Here is a 26,259-nt window from a genome sequence, read left to right as displayed (position 1 = left end):
AAACGTTTAACCGGATAAACAAATTCACACTGAATGTGAGCAAAAAAAAAAAAAAAAAAAAAAAAAAAAAAAAAATCAGAGACCTCACAAACCTTCATTACGGCTGTGTAATCCAAATCGCCCTCCCCAATCAAAAGGAGAAAGGTTCCATCTTGCTAGCGTTACACTCATGCGGTTCCCAAAATCTGCTCACGTTGTGCCAGTGACGAGATGAACCTTTTGGTCAAGTTCATTTCTAAATCAACAAATACGATCCTCAGTAACCGTATCGCTGCTACTAGGACAGACTTTATAACTCGGCCGCTAGAGAATAGAGGATCGCTGTTTCTGGGCAGCGATGCATTATAGAACTACAGCAGAATGTGTAGGCTGACGGTGTGTAACACGAATGCCTTCACTAACTCTGGAAGCACCAACGCGATGACAGTGAACGAAAGCCCGTCGAGATTCCCAAAGTAGGCAATTTTCTAACGGGGTCTCAATCGGAGAACCGTTGCGGGGGAAAACGGCATAATTACTCAGAAAATAAAGATCCGTGATGCCTCTGAAGTCCAGATCAAAAGAGAAGCACGTGGCAGTAACACTGATATCTCCCAGGGACAACATCTAGCTGTGTGTATGCTTTAAGGAGGTTAGCAGACAAACACGCAACAGAAATCACTAACAATGGGGAAAGCATTTGCTCATGCTGCATGGATGATGTAACACCCGACAACCACAACCTCTCCCCCGCCCCCCACACACAAAAAAAACAAAAACAAAACAAAACATGGAAACCTTCATTTGTTTTAATAGATTAAAGGAGCTACATGATTTGGACAGTAAAATTGTAAATTACATTGAGTGGATAAAGGATGAAAATATCAACGAAACAGTTTATAACTAAGTATTAGAGCACATATTATTGAACAGATACGATGACCAGAGGGTATATATCGGCAAAAGAAAGTTTAGGCTAAGCTCAGTGAAAAGACCAATTGATATTTCAAGAATTATAATTTTAATAACATAATTACCTTTCGGTGAATATATGCAAAATTATACTCTCTCCTTTTTCTTGTCTGTCTGTCTCTTTCACCTGTAAGCAAAAGTGTGGTGCGTTTTGCCGGCTAGATTTAGTCAGAAATATTTCTGGAACATTCAAACATCATTTGCCTTGAAAAATGAAATCAAAGATCTGATTATAAAACCAGAATATGATATATGCGGCATTTCGTATAGGTCAATCTTACTCAACCTCAGTTCACAGTTTTGGTGATTTACGAAGGTCCTTGCAACTCTCATTCACGAAAAGTCAAAGTACTGTGTAGGATTGTATTTTGTCAGCGTTATGGCATTTCAGCGGGATTCAGACTTGGATAAATGCTTTATCTTTACATCGTATACATTATCAGTTGCTCGATTTAACGCCAGATTTCTATTCGGGGTTTCGATGTTGAAAGGAACAATCCCCGATGCGACCTACATCTTACTCGGGACGCGTGGAAGATTTTCCCCGGACACATAAGTTGCAAACATTATATTCCTAACTTAACGTGAAACGGCCCTCATAATTAATGCTCATAATGAGTACTACTCTTATAACAATAAGGATCAAATAAAAAGGACAAATCAAACACGTTCAAATATTCTCAGTTATAAGCGAAAACATAATAATTGAACAGAAACGTAGCCTCTAAATTCAGCACACCAAATAAATTAAAACGTGCTAAAATCTATGTAAATTTAGCCCAGTACTTCACCAACGACAGCAAAAAAATATGCTAAATTTTATTAGCAATAATTTTTCTGTACTGTTTAACATGCACATGATTTATTTTTTACACTTTCATCCTAATAACTCATAAATATCCTATCCTAAAATTCCTGTACCTTTAACTCAACACGAAACACCTTTTCCAGACCTTTTTAGGCTCTTCCTTGGACCTTTCCTATCCCCCAACAACAACAATAACAAGAACAACAAAGTAGTTTGTAGGCTTACTCCAGAGTAAGCGAAAAAGCAAAGAAAAACTGGACTGTGCATGAAATCATGAAAATGTTTTCATCCTCGTGCAAAAGGCTTTTTATGAGCAATTAGTTGTCTTATCACTGGAGATATTTCAGTGATGATTCTCCTTCAGTCTCTTTTTGGACGGCTGTTTTGGGCAGATCGACTCATGGCAGACAATCAGCTTCTATTTTTTATTCAAAGAAAATCCGAAAGTGAAATTATTTTGATTTATTTTACTCGGCTAATAATTCAGTTAAAGCGATTTAATATACATATACCTGGTAGAAGTGACGTAAACTAAGGTTAAGATTCGTGATACAGATATTATGTAAAGTATTGCAGAGTTGATAAATAGATATGTTTATAATACTGCATATCCTGCTATAAATGAGGCACAACGTAAGGTAAAATGCGGAAAACTAACCAAGATCATAAGTACCGAAATCCACGAAATCACTCAGTCGCGACTTAAAACTATATATGTATCAGAGTTTCTTTGTGGCGTGGATGAAGAGGTTCAGAGCAAGGAACTCTGATTAAATAATGCTCCCTCTCCCCCTCTGTGTCATATATTAGGATGAAGCAAATCCCCAACGAACTGATGCAACCACTTAGATTGATGCGTTGCAAGAGGCGCCTTGTAGTCTTGTAAGGGCGCGATGAGTTGGCTCTGGCTAGCGACGAGTGTCTTCTGTAGTACCAGTCTTCTCTCTTACTCCCACTCGACCAGGATATGATAATGATTGATAGAAAAGGAGGAGCTTCTTCGGTGAGCAACGTGATTGAGGGGCTCGGGACGCACCTTGTGAGGGTCAACACGTCAGCCAAATGGACCGATTGAATCGGCATGACTCGTGATGTGTGGCTTCTCTAGCAGCTATTTTGCAACGTCGGCCAACTGTATTCGTATCTCTCTCTCTCTCTCTCTCTCTCTCTCTCTCTCTCTCTCTCTCTCTGAAAGTTTTCGTCCTTTTCTTTTCTCTTAGAATATTACAACTTAAGATATCTCATAAATACATACTTTTTTTTTCAGAAAATCTTACTATAAAGGGAGTGACTGACTAAGCCACAATTTACTTATGAAAACTGAAAAAAGAAGGAACTCTGTGCTTGATACCGAAGCAAGCAAATGCCCAATTAACACCTCAAATACTGATGCTGCTTTTACTATGACTGTTACAGCTGCATATATATATATATATATAATATAATATATAATATATAATATAATTATAATATATATCTATATATATATATATAATATATAATATATTATTATTATATAATATATATATATCTAGTATATATATATTATATATTATATATATATATTATATATTTATATCTATATATAATATATATATAATTATTATATATCATATATATATATATATATATATATATATATATATAATATATATATATTATATATATATATATATATATTATATATATATATATATATGATATATATATAGATATATATGTATATATATACATAATCAAACTACACACAGGGTCTAGAGTAGACATTGAACAACATTGCTTCTGGAAAATAGGGCTAAAGTAGTCTTGATTAAAGCATGTGAAAATTGTGTAAGGGGAAAAGTGAATTATTCTTAAGGACCTGAAAACATGACTGTGTGCGCGCGCGCGAATGTTTAGCTCGCGCGAGAGTGCTTGGGCCCGTCGAGTCAGTGCCAACATATCCTCGTGTAACATTAAAAACTTTAATTTCTTCTAATAATAAGTTACCTTCCCGTTTATTTCCGCAGTCGTTCATATCGGTTTTCCACACTCGTCCCAGGGACATGCGCGTTCTGACAGAAATTAATAAATGGAAATGATTTAGAAAATAAAGTTCGAAACATGATTTCTTGACGAAAGCTTTTTCCTGAATATTACTAGTAAAATAACTATGAATTCAGTCATGAATTTTCACGTTTATTCTTCAGTTCTCGACCATTTCATTAAGTATTCTGAGCTTGATGGTTGCTTGAAAGATAAGACTACAGCCGTAACAGCAAAAGTTGTAGAAGAAAAGGTTCTTAGGTAACATAAGCATCTCCTAAGATTTCCTATGTGTGGTGTGTGTAGCGAACTATACATGTGAAAGAGTAGTACTGCTCGATCGATGAAGTAAAACCTCGCATGTCGCTTTGAATGACAGTCAGGTAATGACTTTTTCTTCTGATCTTGGAGATCACGATGTAGCAGGAAGAATGTGTGTTTTCCACCCATAAATATACCCTTATGTTCTCAGTTCCGTCGGTATCATGACTTGACATTTACGGAGCACAGTGAACAGATATCTAGATGCGTATAATTTGTAATTCTACGGATTAGAAGTTTACGCTTAGCAAGTAATTTTGTTATTTAGAGTTTGAAATTCACCGGCTCATGCACGGATGCAATTGTAGGGGCATTAAAGTGCTGTCCGTATGACCTTTCGTTTTCCCAAGTGCATCTGTCAACTCTGTCTTTTTCTTATTAGTATTACTGTAGCGTCTGTGGCAGTAGACGGGAAGCATTTTCCTGAAGTCTGTATCAGTTTAAACACGCCCCGTCCCCCTACCGTATTACCAACAAGGGTTGCATAAATATCCTTTGAAAATGTACCTGCAGCGCACTTGTAACTGTTTGAACGAAGGGTACTTTATGAACAAATAATGCAAATATACAAGATATGGCCTTATGCCATTAAGTTTTCTCCCTTCTTAAGATACACTGCATAAAAGGTACATGTGTAATAAGTTTAGGTGAATGGTAACTCTGTACATCTTACAAATGTTGTCTATATTATTCAATCTCACAAAGTCGAGATAATGAATTTGAATGCATAACATTTTTAGGTCATATTTAGACATATATATACAGGTGTGCTGTAAGACTTCTTAAATATCTATAAATACTAATAAGACAAAGTACCGTATTGGCATCACGTTTAAGGTATATTCATTGATTACAGTACCCGACTTTATTACCAATAAACAACCCAGGAAAATGTCTGCCGTCTGAGCTAATTTGCATGATATGACCTGCCCATGTTCATTTTTAATCCTAACCTTCATTAACATCATAGGCGTCATCTGCGGGGGGACATATCCCCTACTTTTTACTCAATGGGAGTGGGGGGGGGAAACATATCAATTGTCACCCCTACTTTTTTCTTCCAAGCTTTATACAACACAATGGAAATGAGGCTTTTGATAATATTATAAAATATATACTCAACACAAACTAGCATAAAATATTATAATAAAAGAGAAATAATTGTGTATTTTTTCATTAGGTTCGCGGCCAGATTAAATATTCATTAAAATTTTGGCTGACGTATCCCGTTGTTTAAATAGGAAATCGGAAAATACCAACGTCTGCAGCAGCTGCCTGTGAGTTTATCATGATCTTTCCTCTTCTAAGCCTCTGATTAGACATAATTTTTCTACAAATATAGTAGGTTTTAAAATTAAAACTATTGATAGACCTGAAAATAGAAGGGCTCAGTTTGGAAGCTGCACTATCGCTAGGTTATAGCCCATAACCTAGCGATAGTGCAGCCATAGTCGATACACAGCTGGACAAGCTTCTTCCAACATTATAAAACATTCACCACAATTTCTAAATAAGGCTCTTCAAGCTTCAAAAGTCACAATTAATGGAATGCTTGCTGCTGCTGTCAAAGTATCTGCAGAAAATCTCAAATCCCTTCGGACAGGCAACAGGAATAAGGAAAATTTTCAAGTTGCACAAGAGAAAATTGAGGAGTATGAACTAGAACCAGTGACTCTCCTCGGCAGCGCAAGATTCCAAAGAGGCTTGATGATGATTCTCAGGAATATACTCCCAGTTGTGCAGAGGAGTATTACCGAGTAGAGTTCTTCAGAGTTATTGACAGTGCCTCAGAATATTTAAATAAGTATTTCACTTCATTTGCTCTTAACTGGGCCATTCAAAGAAGAGTCAGGTGCGTTTTCAAAGGTTATTTATGCAATCGTTTTAGGTAATACAATAGGAGGTGGGCAAGGATAACGGCCGAGGGGGAGGAGCTGGTTCATACTGGTACAAACTACAGGAAAATGCAGACGGGAATGTCTATGTGGAAAACAAAGGCTCTTCTTCCAGTGACTGGCGCCAGATTCCACAGCCGCTCAGTTTATCAGAAATGCTTCAGAGATGATTTAAAGCTGAGTTAGCCTTGCATATGAAAGCCAAGCGTTGCACCACTCAGTCACAACGCTCATTTCACGTGATTGCAGCTTCAAAAGATGGTCGATGGGTTCTGTACATTCCAACACCAATTCTAATCATATATATATATAATATATATAGATATATAAGTATATGTATATATATATATATGTAATGTATATGTATGTATGTATATGGTTATGTATTATGATAATGTATGTTATTGTAAGTACTGACGTGTATATAATACATATATATATATATGTATATGTGAATATATGTATAAATATATTTATATATGTATCCTCGAAAAGTCAGCTTTACAAGACAGGTAAATAGTTCATGACGTCTCCTTCAGCTCCTTGTTCTATATATATATATATATATATATATATATATATATATATATATATATATATATATATGTATGTATGTATGTATGTATGATATATATGATATATATATATATATATATATATATATATATATATATATTATATATATATATATATGATACGTATATGTAGATAGACAGATATTAAATCAAGTAGAAAAAGGAAACACTTCCCTAGTGTTTTGTGTATTCACATTGCGTCATTTACACTCTAAGCTTATGGAAATGATAAGTTTCAATCCGTTTTTAATTTTTAAATGATGATGCGCATTGTGGCGCAGTATTGACCACTCACCTCTGTCTGTCAGTTGAGAGAGAGAGAGAGAGAGAGAGAGAGAGAGAGAGAGAGAGAGAGAGGGGAGAGGGAGGGGACGACCTTTTTTTACCCAAGGTATTATCAAGATACGTAAACTTCTGCCACGACACGAGTTGATGGTAACTGAGAAATGTAGTCTTTCTCGTCCGTAAGTATGTTACTTTTATTTGTGTTTCTTAATATAATTGTTTCCTGTTCATGTCTCGCATATCTTTAATTGTCTCTTTTCCCCCTTTTTTCAGAAGACAGTCAAACAACCTGAATGTTTCTGCGCAGAATGGTAAAGTGGGATGGCATTGGGTGTGTTCAGAAGGCGACTCGCTGGAAAAGTGAGAAGTGAACGCGGCCATTTCAGAGACAATTAAAAAAAGAAGAAAAATATCGCTCTGGCCGGATCATCAACAACACCTGGCGGTGTGAGAATGTGGGCAGATGGTGCTTTCGGTGGTGCGCGGTGCCAAAAACGTTTAACGTCTAATCCATAGACTCTCATAACGTCACAGGTGCGAGGAATATAAGGAGAATTGGCATCGGGAAATGTCTGTCTCTTAGTGCCACTCATGTGGAGTCCGTCAGAATCGAGAATCGGCTGGCCAAGTTTCAACCCTAGATTTAGATATTCCCTTCACAGTTTGCGGAGAAAAAGTCAGCCAGCGTGAGGCTTTTTGGCATTCTCCCGTCCCCTGATCGCCTGGGATTTGTGTAGGTGAAAAAGAAGAGCCAGGGAAAGGTCACATCCCCAGAGGGGCTGACAATTGATATCGGAATGCCCTTTTTTTGGTCGGCAAGAATACGAAAAGAAATGTCAATGGTGCACGCATTTAAATAATCTCCTTCTCGGATCTCTGTTGAGCGAGTTTACAAATCTTTTAAAGTTTATCTAAAGTTTATAATCCAATCCATGATCATAATTGTATGTTTTTTAACAATACAGAAATTAAAATTACACATATATTTGTATATATTAAATTAAGAACCCAGCGTGAAATCATTCCTTTAGTCAGTCACCCATTTATTTATGTATAACGTAAAACTCCCGACGAAAGTCAGACCACAGTAGCCTGAGGATCCAATAACTCTGCCTTATGAGCTCTTTCGTAAGTCTTTCGGAAAACTTACAAGGCCAACGACTACTTTTAGGCGGAAGATTCTTCAAGAAACTATATATTCTGTATGAATATGTGGCATTTTCTGCCTAACGTAGATCTGACTTGTGTGCACCTTATTTAATTAAAGAAAGAAAGAAAGAATAAAGAGCAAGGGGAATCTAAATTGGGCCAGTTAGATCACTTGTCAAGGAAATGTAAGCAACGTCTGCTAGTCAAAAATAATCTGTCTGCGTGGTTTCAGAATCAGGACGCACTTTGCAATGAAATGAAGAAATCCTTTACCAAATTAGAATCTGCTGGTTAGGAAATTTTATCGGGAAATGTGCTTAGTAAAGGTTTTCGGAATTTAGAATTTTATTTTATTCATAAATGTCAATGACAAGAAAAAGTCCTCATGAATTTCAGACCCAAATTTAGAAGTAAACCTGTCAGCAATATATTACAAGGGTCCAGTTTTCTGTTACGAAAGGTATCTCAAATGAATTAACAGGCGTCAGATTGCTTTGGAAAAACATTGAAAGTAATTTTTCATTGACAAGGCAGTTGTCGTTGGCCTTCTAGTTTAAGTGGAAAGGAAAAACGAGTGAAAGATGGATAGAATGTACAGGAAAGACTCTACCATATCGTCGAAAATTTCTGAGTACGACAACGTCCCCATCCTCCCTCGGAACTACTACGACCATCAGTACAGGGATCAGGACGACTTGGTGATACCCACCAGCAATGCTCACGTTACCCCGACCAAGACACCCAGGCCCGCCCCTAGATACCATAGTTTTCCAGTGGACACTGCCCCACCGGTGCCTCCTCATCAGGTTCCCTTGGTCAATTCCCATGATCAAGTAAGTGTCACTTACTCTTCCGTGACTTGTAGAAGAGTCTGTTTTATTTTTTTTCTCTCATTTTTCCTTTATCATCTCAGTTCACGAATTTTGCGGAAAGTAAAAAAATATTCACGTTGCAGATTAGCAATGAAATGGTTAAGATTGTAATAGAACATGATCCTAATAGGAGTCTCGTCATTGCTGGTCTCTGATGCTTTTATTTTTCATCAATATTTTTACTATTGATTCTTTTTGACACAGAGCAGTCCCTCACCGCACCACCACACAAACGGCGGCTCGTCTGTGGAGAGTCACACCCCTCCAGAGCATAATCAAAAGCCAAGCGCTTTCCCTCTGGAGCAAGAAGACTATGACAGCCTGGATGCTCGCCTGGTCATGCAGCACAGGAAGATGCTGAAGCAGAAGAAAGAGCAAGAGGAGCTTCAGCAGAAACTGCAGCAACAGCAGAAACAGAACCAGCACACGCAGACCCCGCACAGTCCTCAGGACCAGCCATCGGAGCAGAAGACGACTCATCATGGGCAGATCGCAAAGTCCCCCTCGTCGGACCAAAAAATAAAGCAGGAAACAGGGTAAGTAGCCCCAAGAGAATTCAATACGTCTGACGGATTTGTTGTTGTGTGGTAAATGAAGAGTTTTCATTTTTTTTCTTTTTTTTTTGAGCTTGGTGTGTTTTTTCAGTGTGAGAGTTTCATCCGCTTCAATCTTAGTTATTCATGAGTAACATAACAACAGACCCCAGCACTACTTGTGCGCCAAGAAGTATGAAAATCTGTTGAACCAAGGCAGGCTACCGATGACATTGTCATAATTACTGCATTTAAAGACATGTGCCGATGGGAAAGATTTTTAATCAGAAATCAAAGAAAATATATTATATCTATAAGTCGGGAGTGAAAAATAGCTTCCTGTCATCTATCTATCTGTCTATCTATCTATCTATCTATCTATCTATCTATCTATCTATCATATAATATACCATATATATATATATACATATATATATATATATATATATATATATATATATATATATATATATACGTATATATCACAGGCTAATTCTAAACATGATTATTACTATAATTACTCGCATTTACTTACAGCATACCCCTAACACAACAAATGAACCCCGAGCGCACGCACACACACAAGCACACACTTTCCCTCATTACACGAGAAGAGGAAATGAAAATGACAAAAAGCGAAAATGAATAAATACACCACATTCCATTTCAATACAGCAAATAAATCTAAGGGAAAGTTACAATCCTTCCAATGCCTTCCACAATCAATGAGTGGCGAAACTTCACTTCTTGTCTCGTCATCCATGTTTTATCGATTTGAATATCTCTTTTGAAACAACAGTCCCAAATCAAAATAAACTGAGCTAGTGAAGATAACTGCAAGCAGCATATTTTTGTAAAATGTGCGAAACAACACCATGATAGGACTGACGAAAGTAGATCATGGAAGTGTACGCTGAATAATACCTATGAATATTCAGGTCTGAGCCACAGGTTGTTGCAGTCGAAGGGAACTGCCATTATTTCAAATAAGTCATGAGCGCATCAACCATGCAACGATATTTAATCGATTACTGCTTCTTAGAACAACTGGCAGTGACTGCCAATGCTTCCTTGCTCAGTCCAAGTTATCCCAGTATACACACACACGACACACACACACACACACACACACACACACACACACACACACACACACACACATATATATATATATATATATATATATATATATATATTATATATATATATATATATATATATAAACCAACACATATGCATAGGCGTATGCTATAAGTGAATGCGAGTAATGATGGTAATAATTGTGTTTAGAATTAATCTGTGATTCTTTGTTGCTTATTATAAGGACCTCATTAGGGAATGCTGCTTTTTAATTTTCATTTTGTTCCCTTTGAATTCTTTCCGTCCAGCTGTTCATCTTCTTGAACTTTTTCCTCTCCTGTCAGGATAAATCGATAGATGGCTCACAAATCGAGGTAAGTTATTTTACGATAATAGCAATAATCATCAGTCATTAGTGAATATGAATATGCACATTATCTTCCTGCCTTTTATTCGCATGACAGTTCGAAGCAGTGCGAGGCAAACTTCAGTAATTAATTCTCTCTCTCTCTCTCTCTCTCTCTCTCTCTCTCTCTCTCTCTCTCTCTCTCTCTCTCTCTCTCTCTCTCTCTCTCTCTATGTCTGTCTGTCTGTCTGTCTGTCTGTCTCTCTCTCTCTCTCTCTCTCTCTCTTGTAATTCTCTTCATTTCAAACGGTTATCTAAGCAATAATTTTCCTCCTTTCACGGGTCATTCTTCAGATACGAATAAAACTGCTCGTTGAAATTCTTCTTATAGCTATCACATTCAGAGTGGAAATTAAGTCGTATTGGGATTATTCAGAATAATTTTCATTCGTCTAAATGATGATAATGATGGTGATGCTGATGATGATTTCGGCATATCTTGAATCTCTTTAATCGCAATGGGGTTGGTGGTTGCTATATAGGATAGTTACCCTCAAAATCGTTATTCATTTTCTATAAAACTTAGAGGGGTCTCATTTCATTTTCTTTTTTTCATGCGGCGATTAAATTGAGGATAGACATCAGCAAAACAAGAAACATCTGGTCTTCTTCAGTTTTAACTCTCTTTGTTGATACAATTGTATTTGTGATCAACTTTATAACTTTCGAACTTACTGCATGGATATTTTATTCTCATTTTTCTTTCTATTTGCCTTGAAATTTTTTTTATCATAATTTAGCTTATATACTGGTATTTTTAAATGCTACTGACGAAACAGATATAATCCAAACGTCGGTTTAATTAAAGAAAAATAAAAACGAGAAAATGCATCTGAATGGAAGCAGACGTCAAGACTGCGCATTTATTTATTTTTTCTTTTTTCTGTGGTTCTAGAGAAAGTTTGAAATCCCAAGCATAACGAGAATGACTTTGCAGACTTACTCGTATTTAGTGTCTTGTCAAAACAGTGAGCAAAGAAAAAAAATTGCTATAAATTGTTAGCAAATGCAGTTTTATTTTTCTATAATGTTGGTGGGGTGGGAGTTAAGAGTGTCTACTGATCAACACAAAAAGACTTAATGTTATCCCAAAAATGCTTCAAGAAAGTAAATTTAATGACAATTTTGTCAACCACTTTTACTGAGAGACAAATTATTGCGAAGCTTCGTAGAACTTCTAAGAATTTTAGTTTAAATTGGCAATTTTATCTCAGAAAAATGACCACAATATCGAGGATTAAATAAGGCATTCATTTTACCTCGGTAATAACTTAGGGCAATAAGAAGGAGGTTGGATTGTGCCCATATTTTCATGACAGCCTATACTGTTTCGAAATGCTATGAAAGAAAAATAGCGCTGATTTTGACCTTACTTAGTGTGATGGCCTGATTAACCACCACAATATACCCTTGCAAAAATACTGAACCCGGTATTCACAAAACAGGATACGAAATTCACAATGAGAGAAATCATACACAAGACCTCAAACTAAGGTGTGCAAAATTAAGTCAGAGGGTGAAAATAAACACCTGAAAAATTACTTAATTCAGTACATAAATATCAAGACAGAAATGACACCTGAACCTCGAAATACAAAAGCAATATGAAAACCAGATATCTTTAATTAAACACAGCAAAACACACGCACACAACTACTAACAGAATGCAATACACTCAAACACAAAAATGATGGGGTCCAGAAAGGAAGAGAAAGGCAGAAAGAAAGAATATCCTAACATATACACAGTAAAGTAACCTAAGGTGGTCTTTGGGATAGAAAGCCGTGATCTCCTCAAATCAACAGATCTCCACTTCTGGAGACTGGCACAGGGTGGCTGAAAGACAAGAGCCCAATCACAGCGCTGGCTATACATATAAAGGGGCATAAATACAGTACCATTGGACAGCGAGGTCCCCTTGGCTTTAATAACTGGACCAAGGGCGTACCAGGATGAACAGATGATAAATCCTGAAGCTGCAGGCAAGTGCGGATCCAATATATACGTATGTGCAGGATGTAAGTATCCTCAAAACAGGAATCAGTATCAAAGCAGCGGTCAAAGCAAATCAATAAAGTGCCCGGGTGAAGGTCCAGACTCCAGAGAACAAGTCTCAAACTCCCACAAGAGTAGTGCACTACCCCTCGGCCACCCGGGGGCCTGGGGGGAAGGGGGCTGGGGAGAAAAGCCACACACCCTCAAAACATGAAAAAGACAAAACAGTCATTAGCCAAAACGTTAAACAAATAAACAAGCGAACAGACTAATACAGAATTTTTAACATTCAATATTTAACCAATAACATTAATCAAATATAATTAAATGACAACAAGATGACATGAGCCTATTTCCTTTAGTCCCAAATCGGCGTGAAGCCAGTCGTCGTGCGGCTCCTCTCAGCCACTCCTGAAATTGCTGTCAAAGCTCACCCGGATTGCCCACATGACCCAGCGCGCGAATCTTACATGGCCATTCGTATGCATCAGGATTTAAAGGAAGATGTAAAAAGAATCTGGCATGTTTCTAAAAACATAAGACCTGCCTCGACATGTGAGCATGGTCAGTGGATTTTCTAAGTAAAGAAAAAAAGAAGGAAAAAAAAACACGACTGACAATCAAATCTTCAAGGGATCCTACACCACCCTACAACCACCCTCTACTGCAAAGTTGCTCTTTAATTCTCATTATGAAAGGTGCTAGATCTAACAAATACTGCATCATAAGAGATTATGTGTTCTTGTATAGCGATGAATTGATGAACATTTTTATTATATCAGTAGATATTTGCAAACCTAAATAAACATTGTTTTAAGAAAATGATGCAAAGAATTGACAAACTGAACTGTGTTAATGAAAATAAGAGAAATCAACACAAAATTCTAATAAAAGACAAAAACTTATCTATTGCTTCCAGAACTCCACTTGTTGCTCGCTTGAACGAGAGGCGAGAGAAGAGGGGAACTTCCCTCAATCTCGCCTCGGGAAAAAATTTTTGGGTGATCATATACGCCCCGTAAAGTTCGTCATCTCATGAGTTCGGTTCCCTCAACACCAGTTTACACTTCCCTCTTTGGCTATCTCCGATCTTGGCTAGAATGGGAGGAGGTGATGGAAAGGCCATTTCCTTTCTGTACTACCCTGCTTTAGTAAGACATCAGGCTGTAAAGGAGAAGTATCCGTTTGGATTAGTGTGATGCCCCGTAACGGATTGTTTGCAACTTCGTTTATAAGTTGCCTGTTCTTAACAGGAGTAGGATGTTTCTGTACGATATGTTTCTGTCATTGCAAACCCAACTATTTCAAATTCGCTTAGCGAGAAAGGCCTGTAAAAAGGGGTGATAGATGAGTCGATTATTATTATCGTTACTGTTATTGAAGAAAATAATTGCTATTTCAGTCGAGTTTATTTTGTATAAAAGTTTCTCTATTCTACTTATCACTGACTTTTCTATCGTACTCAATTTGGCTATTAAAACGCCGAATGGGGATTCATATAAAAAACGTGATATGTCAAATTGAATGTATTTTACAAAATACAGTACAATTGGATCTTAAAGCAAAGGCCAGCCAGCTTTGCAGCTAAGCCCCGCCTACTGATATACGTCACGACCATTCCTTAAAGCTGATTGGTTGGAAATAGTTTCGAAAAGTTGGTTAATCTGTGGTTCTTTTCATCTTCATTTGTTTTTCAATGGTTGTTTTACCAAACTAAAATACGTTGTGCTGATTATCAAAATGCAACTTTATATTATGCGCTGAAATAAAATTAGAATACACATCTCCCTAAAAATGGTAAAAAAAAACAGGAAAATATGAATGAGATCAGAAGTGTTCTGCGTTGTTGCAATGTTATGTTTCTTAAATGAGGTTCACCTGAATACGGAGGTGTCTCTGGGAATGTCTGCGTTCGAATCGGTGCGCTTAAATCACTGGACAATGGTCATTACCGTCTAATATTGTCAAACGTGTTCGCCATTCTAAATTATAACACAAAGACTTTTTCAGAGCTGTGAAGACTGGTATTTTTTTTTTTTTTTTATTGATTTCAGGAAATTTTACTACATTTGCATAGTCTTAAAATCGATGTCATTGGAATCGTTTACACATTCGGAGGAATGACAAGCAGTGACTGCACTTTATAAAACCAGATGATACCTTTGTTTAAAAGAAAAAAAAAAAAGCTACAGTATGATATAAATTGCTGTGAATTTTCTTGAGGACATTAACTCCTTTCGAAGTAATAGAATAATAAAAAATGACGTAGACCTATAAGATTCTATGTATTTTTGTCGGTTTAAGCAGCTAATGACGTTTAGATTATAGGTCTATCTTATATTCAGCCGTTTTATTGTGGTTTTTGTTGTGGTTATTCTTCTTTTTTTGTTGCTGCTGTTATGATGCTTGTAGTATCTTCGAAAAATTTTCTTATGGTATCCTAACATTGCAGAATAAACATAGACCTATTCATAAAATACTGGCGTAAGAATTATCGGCCTATTCCTGTTGACTGAAATTTAGTAATTTGTTTTAATTAAAAGTAATCGAGATCTTTATGAATATAGCCTGCTCTAGAATATTCTCCTAATAACAGAGAGAGAGAGAGAGAGAGAGAGAGAGAGAGAGAGAGAGAGAGAGAGACTGATTCTACAAGAATCGCCCCGAAACCAAGTGATTCATGGCTACTTGCAGACTGGTTTGAATCATCTCATGCATAACTTTTCAGCTATCATATATTTTTCTAATCCGTTGAGTATCTTACGATGCCTTCCTACCGTAGCCTTAATTTTAATTCAATGTGTTATCCCTTTAGTAAATATATTTTCAATACAGTTCATTGAAAGCAGTTTGCTAGTTGTGTGTAAGCCTGAGACGTCCTAAGATTTGGCCATCCACGCATGTATGTGTATGTGCTCTTGCTTTATACGTGTACATTCCACTTCATCTATTTACATTATATATCGTAGAGTTGAAACTACTATATTGATTAAAAGCTATTCTATTTCCAACAGATACCGGTAGAAGACTATTTGAAATAAGAAATTGAAGTGTGGGCTCATGCCCTGTCATTGTCTCAATATATAAAAATTTTATGTGTAGGCCTATGTCTTGACATTGCTTCAAAATATAAGAATTTGACAAGTAGGCCTATGCCATGCCATTGCCTCAAAACATAAGAAATTGACAAGTAGGCCTATGTCCTGTCATTGCCTCGAAATATAAGAATTTAACGTGTAGGCCTATGCCCTGTCATTACCTCAAAGTATAAAAATTTGATGTTAGGCCTATGCCCTGCCATTGCCTCAAAATATAAGAAAGGAACGAGTAGGCCTATGCCCTGTCATTGGCTCAAAACATAAGAAATTGACGTGTAGGCCTAGCCTCTCAATGATATTAACATTTGACATGCAGGATTATGATAAATTAATACCCTAACATCGCAACTGGCTGCATAAGTCTATGCTTCTTTTCAATTAATGTAGTCTGTGTCGGATCGCTTATGCAGGCAAAAAAAAAAAAAAAAAAAAAAAAAAAAAAAAAGCATGATGCGTATGTATTTAGGCTACACAGGCAAAATGATCCAAGATTTTCACAATGATATATAACTTTGTATATCTTTTATTTGAGACATCAATTGCATACTTCACAACTCCGGGAACTCAAATCTGAGGTTTCATGATTCAATCACGAAACTCAGCATCACCGAACGGAGTAAAATCTGTACTGGTAATCATTTGGACTGTTAACTAGTGTGACGTTATTCCCCCTTCAAGAGATAGCCAATCACAAGCGTGCAGTGGGCGGGGCTTAGCTGCAAAGCTGGCTGGACTCTGCTTATAGTGGACAGAAGATACTGAAGACTCATTCTGGATTCCTCTTGCTCCAGGGACGTCTGCTCCTCTCTCTCTCTCTCCTCTTTTCTTCTTGCTACTTTTCGTTCTTAAACCCAGAACAGCGTCAGATAGGTGTTGTGGGACTAATGTTTTTGCGGGAGTCCTACAGTGTTTTTAGTCGGGTGCATAGCGGGGGGTCCTTAGCAGATTTTTTGGATATCTGGCTCAACTGCTGATCCCTTGAAGCGTTCTAGTGTAGTATACCAATATCAGTGCTCTATCCACGGATATCTCGAAACATATATTGGCATGACTACTATGCGGCTCTCAAAGAGGATTTCATGTCATTGTCCACAAGGGCGCTATCAAGAACCATGCCCTCATCTGTCACAATTACACTCCACTGTGACAGCACTATCACAAAACCACTATCATTGGCAATGCCCCTGACCCAAGATGACTACGCTTGCTGGAAGCCATCCTAATACCTTGACAAGAAGCCCTCTTTGAATACTACTCGAGGCATCCTTATCCCTACAAGTGCACAGAGAAGCCTAAACCAAGACGTCATGGTATTACCAAATAATACCACACCGAATACATCCACCAAACAAGACACCCCTGATCAAGAAACACCAGACTACACAAGGCATAACGTCACCCAACAGCAACTAGCCAATGACAATCCGGCAAGTCGTGACGTCATGCAACCTCCTCCTCCGACCATTCACATTCAGAATCCTGCGCGTACGATATCGAAGCAACAGGTAGTCCCATGCGCAGGCCCGGTATATTTTTATGTAACCGACCTTAATCGTGTGATGTTACCCAAACCGGTTGAAGCGACATTTTACTGATGTAAACGGATAATTAACAATGATAATAATAAATTCGGCAGTATCCACACTTGCTGAAGTATTATAAAAGATGGTAATCAAAATAATGGTAAAAGCAGTAATAATATTGAGACTAGTTAAAAAAATACCTTAAAGATTATAACAATTACAGAGTAGATTGTATATAATTAAATTCCAACTAGAGACCTTTGTGCTTACAGTAATCAGGCTCAGAGGGGCTAAGTACAAAAATAGAATGTAGCAAAACTATCCTGATAATAATCACAGTAATAATGAATAAAGGAAAATACTGGTGATAATAATAATCGTAGCTATATAATAATGATGGCAGATTCTGCAGATGACACTTTGCAAAAACAGATTAAGTCATTTAAGGAACAAACACCTCACTTAGTTCCTGGTGTTTACTTTACTCATTTTTAGCTTAACTTTACTTTATGCTACTTCCAAATGTTTATTTTAATTCATGTCTATTATCTTTTTCAGCAACAAAGTATCCCCGAAAAGTTAAAGATGTTTCTAAATTAGGTATAACACAATATTTCTGCTTTACTTTTAACCCAACCCCCTTTCATTTCTTTTACTTTATAACTGAGGCAGAGTCGTGCTACTTAACCTTGACATCCATCTCTTTCTAGGTTAAGAACATTCTTAATTTTGAGGGGTGTCCTTATATATATATATTCCCCCAGTTTTCTGTTGGGGGATTTCAGTGTCTCTAAATTTATGTTCTGACCTGTTTTTTGAATTGGTTTACACATGAATAAATGTTTGGTGGTGTCCTTCTCCCCTCAGTATATATCACAGACCTCATCTTTAAATTTACCACGGAAGTTAGCCTTTAAGTTCAACATAATCAGTCTGGCGTTCATTATGATACACGCGTCCTTTGTTTCAAGTTCCCTTATGTACTTGTGTTCCTCGAAGTTATCTATGAACCTCAGCTTCTTCATTTCTTTCCTCTTTTCTTTCAAAGTCTCATGGATATGTTGATCAATTCTTATCTTTATTTCCTTTTCAGTGGCTTTTTTTTGGCATATTCTCTCATTCCATTAATTTCTATATTATATTTGGTACATATGTTCACCAAGCTTTTTGTCCAGCATTGTCCATAGGGGGCTCTTAATTGATCTTCTACTATTTCTTTTATTAATCTTTCCTCCTCCGAATTTATGATGTTGTGAGAAAGCATTATTTTCTTATATTCAGTTCTGTAGGGTACTGGCCATATGCCAGACTCCGCTATAATTCCCAAATGCAGAGGTTGTTCGTACATTCCTCGGAAGATCCTGTATTGCATTTTCTCTAGTGCATTTAACTCGTTTTCCGTTAAGTTACTCTTTGTCTGTATGTTGGCAAATAATGTTGGTACCACTACTATTTCATAGATCTTTTTCTTTACTTCTAGTGCCATATTTCCTACTTTCTTAACGTCACCATATCTTCTAATCTCTCTTAGTAAGGTACTCGACCTTTTGATTTTTCGTTTCAATACTTGCTTCCTTTGAGCCATTTAGTGTGTACCATTCTCCTAAATACTTACATTCTTTAAAAAGAATTAAGACAGAGAGCAGTGGGAGAGGGCACGTCGTAACCTGGCTCAAATTACTCAGGAAGTAGGTAAGGTAGAGCACTTACTCAGTAAATGACAATGAATAATATAAAGGAGTTCGTAAAAACCACAATCTAGTCCCGCCATGTCTACACTACCAATATGCAACGTCTGTCGTCTGCCTACACAATGCTGAGAGCGACTTTCCAATAATATTTTCGTGAAACTACCAACACATGGACAGACTTTTTTACCCATACGTATTTAATTCATCCTGTCTTTCAATTGGAAGTTGATCTTTATGAAATAATATAATCTAATACAAAACATTTTTCTATTGACATATACAGTTTACATATTTTCGTTGACGTCGTTTCGGAAGACTGCTCAAAATGCAGAGATTTCACTACACAGAAAATTTTAAAACGTTATTATTCCACAACATTCCTATATATGTATTTTAACCCATATACCAACAATAACTACATAAAATTATAATTCCACGTTTTTAGAGTAAAAAATAGCGATAGACTGCACAGGAGCAACAGTTGGGATTCACAGAAAATGGATCGAGATAAAGTACCAAAGAATTTCAGACCCTCCCACTATCATGTGAAAGTTGTTTGAAACTACTGGATTGTAAACCTTTATGGAAAGCAAAATAATATTTGATTTTATTTATGCCTTGGAATGTTTTTTCTCTCATGGTAAGTGAAGTTAACAGATTGAAAAACTTATAACATGAGCAACTTAGAGAGCATTTTTTTTTTCACATTTTGAGAAACTAATACAGCACTATGCGACAATACATATACAATGTAATACCCTTACCCTGCCATACATGTACAGTGTGCACAAAACACTTGACAAAGTTAAATAAGGTGAGAGCGTCGTCTGGTATTGTTCGCTTTCGCCCACCAGCTACCGAGCATTGCTTCATTGTTTACAAACATTAATCTCTCCTATCCTATACTATTGACATAAGAGAAAATGTGTGGCAAGGTACAATTTAAGGCCCAAAGCTATGCAGCATAGTGACAGAGACAGAGTGAATGATTTAAGCAGGAAGAACGTAACACTTATAAGAAATACAGCATAGCGTCCTTGATATTTGTTAATGGTTTCCCACCAGCAGCAGGAAAAAAGGAATAGAAATGGCAATTGTCAACTGCCGCAGCCTAGAGCAGCTTAAGAAATTTACGTTTAATACTAAGTCAAGTAAGTCAGCAATGTGAGTAATAGATGAAAAAGCAAAGAAAACAGATGTCCAAATAAGAAAAGAACTTAAAAAATGCCACAATCAGTAGTGTTGAGCCTTGCATGAGTTGGACAAGTAATGGCTGCCAGCCACTTATTTTTCCTTTTCCTTGTCACTTTTGCTGAAAATACAATGCCAGAATACTAGTCTTCCCTTTCCCCACTTATTCGTGCATCCTACAACAACACACAACTGAACCATTACTTATAAATAAAGCGCAGATTAACTTGAATGATCAACGTTCTTCTCATAAGGTGCAAGAGGGGAAATGGCTTTTTGCCCATCAGCAGTGTTATTGTTAAGAAAAGATGTGCTGATGACATCACGTTGATGACATTTTTTTTTTTTTTTTTTTGCTTCTCCGCAGGGCATCTTATGACTGCTTTGCCGTTTTCATTCATTTTTCTTATCAGTCATGCATCTTTCCACCCTATCACTTTCCCTATCTCTGATATAATCCTTCAGATCCAGTTTACCAAAGCATTTATATGCATCCCCAAACCACATGTACGTTGGGGCTCCCAACACTGAGTTGACTCAATCACTGCATTCAGGGTCAGTAGGTGATCAACTGTGGATCTTCCTTCTATACCACCACTTTGGAACCGGGTTATCTTCTGGTTTATTTCATCCTTCGTTATTTCTATCCTCACTTTTTTAAATACCTTGCTAGTAATGAATATCCCTCTCCTGTTTCTAATTCTAGTTTGCTTCCTTTTTTATGCAGTGATAATATTTTCATTTTCTCCCATTCATCTGGAGTGTTTAACTTCTCTTCAGTGTCTCCAATTAAGAGTGCCAGACTTTCAGTCATTTCTTTACCCGTACTTTTTATAATTATATTATTTATACCTTGACTGTCCGGGATGTACTTATTCTTCAGGTTCCTTACTGCTTTTTCACTTCGTGAATACTTGGCTTTTGGATTTTTTCAGCTTTTCCTTTCCCACTTATGGACATCCATTTCTGGTACTGGAGGTTAATTTCATCTGCTAGCTTCCCAATTTCATCTTTAGGTATATCTAATATGGATAGATCTTTATAACATTATTCATATTCTTTTAATTTCTTCAACATTTTCTATTATTGTCCCTTCCTTGCTTTTTTCTGCCACCACATTGTTTGATTTTATGACGTCTAGGTTTTTCTTGAAGTCCCAAAAGGCTGCAACATTTACTCCCCTTTTGGATTTTATTTCGGCTGCTGCTTCCTTCATCCTGATGTCATCTATCCTTCATTTTTTCTCTAATAATGTATTCACTTATTAATCCCTCCTGCACCTGCCATAACCTATTCTTTTCTGTGCTACTAAACTTTTTTCCTTTCTTTTTAATCCTCCTTCTAGCCCTCATTAGGTCTCTTAATATTCTTGATTTGACCTCCTTCTTCACTTTACTTTTTTTTCTTACACTTTCTCTATATTTTGTTCAGTTATGTTTGCCATTTTGGTGTATTTCTGTACTATTTGACCATTTTCTCCTGCTATGTCTACCAAAGCTTGTCTATCTTTGCAATCGTTTAGCTTCATTATATCTACTATATATTTTCCACTCTTGCTTTTTTCACATACTATTCTCCAGTTCATGACAACTCTCACAGTACAGTGGTCAGAGTGCACTAGTTCAGAGGATATCGTATATGGAGTTATTTCTTTTGTTTCATTTATTTCTATTGCCTGTCCTCCTTCCTCTTCTTCCCTTATCATTACAGAGTCAATAATAGACTTCTGCAATTTTTTTTTGTATTCATGTCCATGTTCCAATGCATTTTCTGATAACATTAGTTTGTTTTGTTTGATTAGGTTCAGCAGTGATTTTCCTCCTTTGGTCACTTCTCCCTTATTGTTGGAGATGACTTTTCCTATTTTGCAGTTGAAGTCTCCAAAGATCATTACTTTTTCCTTGCTTTCCTCTGCTTTACTTATCAGCTGGTCATTTTTGCACTTATATTCCTGTGGGGCATGTATGTATAACACCTAACCTTATCTTATTTATGCCGTTATTAATACTGGCTCAGACAGATTCATGAGTTGTGTTTTCTTCTTTAGGTTGAACAGTGACACTTGCCATTTCATTCTTATTACCTATTAGGACACCTCCTCATCCCTCCTCCTGTTGTTATGGAACACCTTGTACCCAGTCATTTCTACATATTCAATTTCGTGAAGGTAAGTTTCTGTCAGGCACATTATCACTGGGTGGGTCCTCCTTTTCGATTATTTCTTTCAAGGATTCTAATTATGACATGATGCCCCTAATATTTATATAATACATTCCACAGTTAGTGTATAGTCTTTTTTTCTTTATACTTCTTGTCTTTTTATAATTGTATTTAGTCTTGCACACCCCTCTCCTACTGCCCTCTCCCTATTTTATGGTCCACTCATGTTGGACACTATGAGGTTTCTTACGACTTCTGCCCATGACACTGGAATTGGCCTCTCTGCTTGTGTAGTTCTCATTTCTAAAAAATGTATCTTGTTAACCACTTCTTCCATTTTCTTTCTTAACATATACATTTCATTCTTAACTATGTATTCTTCAGTAGTTTTCCCTATCAGGTTTTGCATGCTGTAGCACCTGAAGCGGCAGCCCATCTCGTTCCATGGACATGGTTCCCTATTTTTGGAAAACCTGCACATATACTGCTCATCCTCGTCTCTGCTTGGTCTTTTATTCTGACTGAGTCAACGCATATCCCAATTTTTGGGTTCCTTTCCTTTCCATTTATTATAGCCCTATTTTAGCTTTTGATTCTGTGACTGTATTTACAGTTTCAGCCATATTTGCAGTCCCCTTCTTTGAAATGCTTACATTCTAAACTTTGGCTTACTTCATTTCCTCGTACTATGGTCCTATTCTGCTAATGACTCTCCGACTATATTCACAGTTCCTGCCATATTTGCAGTAAACCTCTTTGTAGAGGTTACATACTGTCTCTTGGCTTACATCTTTTCTCTCCTGAATGTTCTGGGGTCTTTTATAGATTCTGCTTTTCCACTTGTGCAGGTACTCACAAGACTCTCCTTTCTTGCACTTTCCTGCTCTAAAAGAACCTGCTCTCTGCTCTTGTTAGCTTATCCGAACTTGCTCTCTGCTCTTAGTTTATTCTTATCTTTAAGTGCACTTTGATTTTCCCGTGATTCTTTGCTTTCTTTCAAACCCCTCTGTTGATCTTGGTCCCTGTTCAGGGCTTCGCTATTTAATGCATGCTCGTCATCAAGGTTAGGTGAGTTACTCACTGGTCTGGACGTTATTTTAGTTGGCATTTCCGTGGTTGTACTTTCTTTGTTTTTCTTATCTTTCACTAGGTTTTCATTTAGGTTTTCAGGTCTTCTATGAGACTCCATTGATTATTAACTGTCCTCCTGTTTTCAGGAATTTCTCTAATTGCTTTTTCTAATTTTTCTTTGTATGATCTGGAATCTTCTTTAAGTAACTGTAGTTCTTCTCCCATTGATTTATTCTCCTTTTCTATTTTCTCTGCACTTTTTACTCCATCAAACACCATATTCTGCAGGTTCTTGATGATCTGAGATTTTTCCTCTATCTCGTTTCTCATAGCAATTTCCTCATCCTGACTTGTTGACCCTTTTTGCCTGTACTCTCTCTTACTTTCTCCACATGTACTAGTGTTTTCTTCCTCACAGCATCTCATGCAATACCAATATAGCCTATTACCTTTTTGTCATTTTTATCGACCTCAAGAAATTCTTCATTTGAGGCTTGTTAAGGTCTGTGCTTTCATTTATGCACTGAATGCAGAACCATTTTTTGCATTTATCACACTCGGTACTTTCGTCCTCTGGGCCTAATTGGACCTTGCATTGTCCACACGGGCATGACTCCTCCCTATCGAGTCCTTTGGCTGAGGGGGGTTCTGTGCGAACTTGTAGGTCCCCATTACTCAAAAGTTTCATATAACAGACCACTTCCGGACTAAAAAAAAACCTTTCGCAGACATACTGGATCAAGGTAGCAACTTGGGAAATCAACATCTTATAGATACCCCCAATATGGCTGCCGAGGGTAAAATGTTAGACAATTATACAACATCTAAATGCTTGTACAAAATGATCTAGCTATCAATACTTATGTTTTGAGACATGGGGAACATAATAGTTTATGTTTAAATAGTCTCGATACAGCAGTAATTAACATGAGTCTTCAAATGGGTGCAAAAAAGAAAAAACGTTTACTACATAAAAAAATGTGATTATAGGGTTCCACTTTTAAACAACTGCTATAACACAGTGCTACAATGCAGTAATTGTAAATAAGAGAGCATTCTAATTTGCATGTTTTATTATATAATTATGATATTTTTGTTCCTTGATATTATAATATTTGATATCTCATGTTAAATATATAAAATAAGATAAAAAATTGCTCCTCTAGCTCTGATATATCTAAAGTGATTTACATGTTACTTCATTATCATAATAACATATAGTTTAGTGAAAACAGAATATTTGAAATGCATATAATCTAATAATAGATTGTTCTTATGGATTTGAAAAAACAAAAGTTTGTATAATACAGTCATTTATAATTATGTCACCTCACGAAACAACTATGCATATATTTATCCTCATCTTTTCACAGCACATTTGGATTCATACATTGGGAACTTTCAGATTGACATTTACAAAAAGACACAGCTTGGTATTACTAATTGATGTCTACAGTCACATCTTTTGGATGCACACTTCTGACAGTTACACTTTAAGGTTTTCTCGCTGATTTTATGTATTCGCGCAAGATTTGACATGAAAGCTCGTGTTTAAAACGCTTTGCTCCACAAATAACACCATGGGTTTCATCTTCGGTGCACAAGGTTTATCCTGGAGCAGTACTGGCACTGTATCGTGACTACCCCCCTCCCCTGATACTGTTACCTCTTCGTGATCAAAATTGTCAAATGCCCCAATGTGAACATTTTGGGATGAAAATGGTTAGGTAGTGGAACTTTACCGTGCGTTGACTGGACAGTCAAATTCGCCATATCATTATGATACTGGAGAAGCTCATCATAGCTGATAGTAAGGCCAAAGCGATTATCCTTTGATCGATGTAGAACTCTTTTACATGCTTCATGTATAGCTTGAGCATTCATAATATGAAGAGGTGTTCTGTTCCTATCATGATGCACATATTCTAAGAGGTCCACAATAATAAAAAATGTTGCGAGTTCGTGTATAATTTAAAAACCCTTTACAAAGCTTTCGAACCCTTCCCTGGGTTCATCTTCAGTCCAAAACCAGGACTGAAGATGAACCCAGGGAAGAGTTCGAAAGCTTTGTAAAGGGTTTTTAAATTAAACACGAACTCGCAACATTTTTTTATTATTGTGGACCTCTTAGAACATTATATATACTCTCGCGCTAGAGAGTTTTTCCCAACTAATGATGCACATTGTAGTATAAGATCTGGTATAGGGCAACCATTCATCTAATTTAAATCTTGGATAAAGTAGACTGACCCTCATCTTCCTCAACGTCATCACCCAGCCCCCCTGAAGACTGTGGAAAGTGGTTAGATTCAAATTGAAACAATGCTTCTAAGAATTTCAACATTACCGGAGGTATTAGTATGCTATTCCATGACTATTCAAGGTCATTTGCATCACAAAATTTGTCTTTCAAGTGAAAATATTCTAATAATAGGGATTCACGAATCATGTTAGCACATGCAATAATAAGGTCAGTTGCACGAATTGTGCCAGCCATATCTTCTGGCGTGGTATCATTCAGAAACACCATTGCAGACTTATTTGCCTCATGTGGAGTAGATATCAGTAGTCTATCACAATAGTAATGACTGAGCAATATTCTAACTCACTACCAAGATTGTTAGCAAGAT

The 26,259-nt window shown here is 36.8% G+C and overlaps 1 protein-coding gene across 8 annotated transcripts in view; it reads left to right on the top strand.

The window, feature by feature from the left end:
• The window catches only part of LOC135222781 (uncharacterized), a 339,296-nt gene that overhangs the window by 132,928 nt on the left and 180,109 nt on the right, over positions 1 to 26,259 (top strand). For 7 of the 8 annotated variants that reach the window (XR_010316336.1, XR_010316333.1, XR_010316334.1 and 4 more), the window contains exons 2-3: positions 7,134 to 8,842; positions 9,086 to 9,417. Coding sequence is in view for 4 of the 8 variants with exons in the window: in XM_064261050.1 (XP_064117120.1) it covers positions 8,591 to 8,842; positions 9,086 to 9,417 (584 nt within the window). In the remaining 4 variants the exon portion in view is untranslated. The remainder of the gene's footprint in view (positions 1 to 7,133; positions 8,843 to 9,085; positions 9,418 to 26,259) is intronic. The other variant, XR_010316335.1, reaches the window with a different exon arrangement.

The sequence above is a fragment of the Macrobrachium nipponense genome, chromosome 8 (genome assembly GCF_015104395.2).
Source record: "Macrobrachium nipponense isolate FS-2020 chromosome 8, ASM1510439v2, whole genome shotgun sequence".
Classification (NCBI taxonomy): domain Eukaryota; kingdom Metazoa; phylum Arthropoda; class Malacostraca; order Decapoda; family Palaemonidae; genus Macrobrachium; species Macrobrachium nipponense.
This window is presented reverse-complemented; position numbering and strand designations above follow the sequence as displayed.